The sequence below is a fragment of the Montipora capricornis genome, chromosome 9 (genome assembly GCF_036669925.1).
Source record: "Montipora capricornis isolate CH-2021 chromosome 9, ASM3666992v2, whole genome shotgun sequence".
Lineage (NCBI taxonomy): Eukaryota > Metazoa > Cnidaria > Anthozoa > Scleractinia > Acroporidae > Montipora > Montipora capricornis.
This window is the reverse complement of record NC_090891.1, coordinates 36,398,171-36,400,670: the sequence shown is the minus strand read 5'-3', so window position 1 is coordinate 36,400,670 and position 2,500 is coordinate 36,398,171. Positions and strand designations below refer to the sequence as shown.

At 39.4% G+C, this 2,500-nt stretch overlaps 1 protein-coding gene across 1 annotated transcript in view; it reads right to left on the bottom strand.

The window, feature by feature from the left end:
* Positions 1-2,500, bottom strand: part of LOC138015769 (pyroglutamylated RF-amide peptide receptor-like) — a 7,083-nt gene that overhangs the window by 361 nt on the left and 4,222 nt on the right. Inside the window, exon 2 of the mRNA XM_068862879.1 lies at positions 1-1,810. This exon is cut by the window's left edge and continues 361 nt beyond it. Within this exon, the coding sequence (XP_068718980.1) occupies positions 621-1,757 (1,137 nt within the window). The 5' untranslated portion in view covers positions 1,758-1,810 and the 3' untranslated portion in view covers positions 1-620. The remainder of the gene's footprint in view (positions 1,811-2,500) is intronic.

Here is a 2,500-nt window from a genome sequence, read left to right as displayed (position 1 = left end):
TTTTTTAATTTGGAAGAAATAATGTAACAAGACGCCAAGTAGGCGTTCACGTGGGATTCACTTCTCAAAGCAAGCAACAGGGAGGGGCTGTTGATATTACAGGTGCTGTATCAGCTCAAGATTGTGTACATGTTACAACAAGTATTAAAGGTTTGAAATTAAGTGAGAACCTTTTTGGTGATTTCAGCAGAGGATTTAAGATCTGGTAGGTAACAATTCATTGGCACATGAGCTAAGAATTCTAAATGTGTACGGATCTGTTCCTTCCTTCCCCAGTGCATCAATAAGGTAGGGAGTACATTATCTTCTCCAATATTCCCGCGTAGCGATATTTTCCAAGTACTAAAGATACTGAATTGGCCCTTATCCTATTTGCAACTCTTGTTGACGGATTAGCACTAAGCTAACTGTTCCATCCGATTAATTAAGTACGTCGATGACACCACCGCCTTTCAGATTATTCCTAGGCACACACTACGCTATTCACTATAATATTATGTTCTTGAAGTACAAGCCTTAATTCCCTTGTCTTTTAAATATGTGTTATACTGATCCCCAATTTAATTAGCCATTGACTGCAAAAGCGGTCAATAGACCATAGGTAATACAGTTGCCAAAGCTTACGTTTCTCGTAATCTTTTTGATGAAACTAGCTGGATCTCAGCCACGTTGCAATTGGATTCTGAATTGTACTGTTTGTCACCAGAAAGTGAAGTTAGCTCAAATGTCTCTCGACGAAAGGTAAACCTCTTTCCGGCACTCTGAATACTCATGCGCAAGAATGAGTTTCTTACAGCGGTCCCGATACAACGACGATAATGTTTCACAAATGCAAAGTAAATGCAGGGATTCACTGCGCTGTTTGCATAAGAAAGAAAAACCGCTGCAAATCGAAACCTCTCTAAATTTTGTTCGCAGACCGGAACTTCATAATTCCATACAAATATTACAATAAAAATAAAAACGTTTGATGGCGCCCAGCAGATTACAAACATCGTCATAACGGTGAGAGCCATTCTTAAAACGTTTCTGTTCAATTTGTCGCGATATACCGCCCCTTGTGTTACGTGTTTCAAAAATTGCTTTTCTCTCACGAGTGTCCAAACTATGACAGCATAAATAACCGACATCAAAGAAAACGGGATTATCATGAGAAAGACGCAGAGAAAAGTGGTATAAATTTTGCTCGTCTTTGGTTCTTCAAATGCTGGTGCCCATGACTGAATGCATTCGCTTGAGCTCGTCAGTTTAAAGACGTAGAGGTAAGGGGCGAACACTGCAGCGCTAACAATCCACGTCGACGCTATTAGACTCATTCGCAGACGAGCCGTTATCATCTTGACACGCAGGGGAAAGACCACAGCTACGAGTCTTTCACATCCGATTAGAACCACAGTCTGAACAGAAACAGCCATAGATGCGTCCTGTAGCAGTGTAAACACTTTGCAGGATATCTTCCCTGCCAATCCTGTTAGTATCCACTGCGTTTCGGCGTCTAATAGTATCTCAGCAATGTGTCTTGGCAAAACAAAGACGGGAATGACCAAGTCGGATACGACCATGTTGACTATGAGAAAATTGACGTTGCGTTGCACATGTTTTGTCTGGCTGATCACATAAAGAACAAGAATATTCCCTGTCAGCGCAATGAGCAGGACCAAAACGTAGGCGGTAAGTTTAATGTTCCTTTCAGCCTTCGTTGAGACGTATGACACGCATTCAGTCGTCTGGTTGCTAAAATTACTTCCGTAGACCATGTTAATTTCAGCGATAGAGATATTTCTTATTCAAAACTTAAAATGCTTTCTACCTGGAACAAAGCAATGAAACATTACGAGTTAAAATGGTTCAATCTTTTTTTCTCAATTGTTTTCCACTTCTCAGTAATCTGATACTAAATGTCAATGCTTTTCCTTTGAATTTGCATCTGGGGAACATTAGCGAACAACAAACGAAATATTACAATTTTATGATTATTGGCAGCTATAAGGAGCAGGCAACGGTAAATATAATAGTTCTTCCTGACATCCGCATTTTGTTTGTTTATTCCTCGCTGTAGAATTTTGAGTTGGGTTATTTGACTCGGGATTCAATTAAATTCATCATCCTACCCAAATTAAAAGCCGTATTATGTTTAGTACAATATTTGTGTCATCTTTGACATGAGAAATGCATCACTAGTACTGGAGGCTGATCAAAGATCATGTCTGTCGCTGATTAAACTTACTTCAGATTTCGCCAAGATTAACGAGATATGTCCCAGAGATATGTCCACGAAATTGCGAAAATTGCGAATTTTGCGAAATATCGCAAAAATCGTAAAAAGAAACCGAAAAGATAGAGAAGACAAGCCCTCGACAAGATCCGCGATTTTAGCGATTTTAACGATTTTTGCGAAAATTGCGAATTTTGCGAAATATCGCAAAAATCGTAAAGAAAAACCGAAAAGATAGAGAAGACAAGTCCTCGACAAGATCCGCGATTTTATCGATTTTAACGA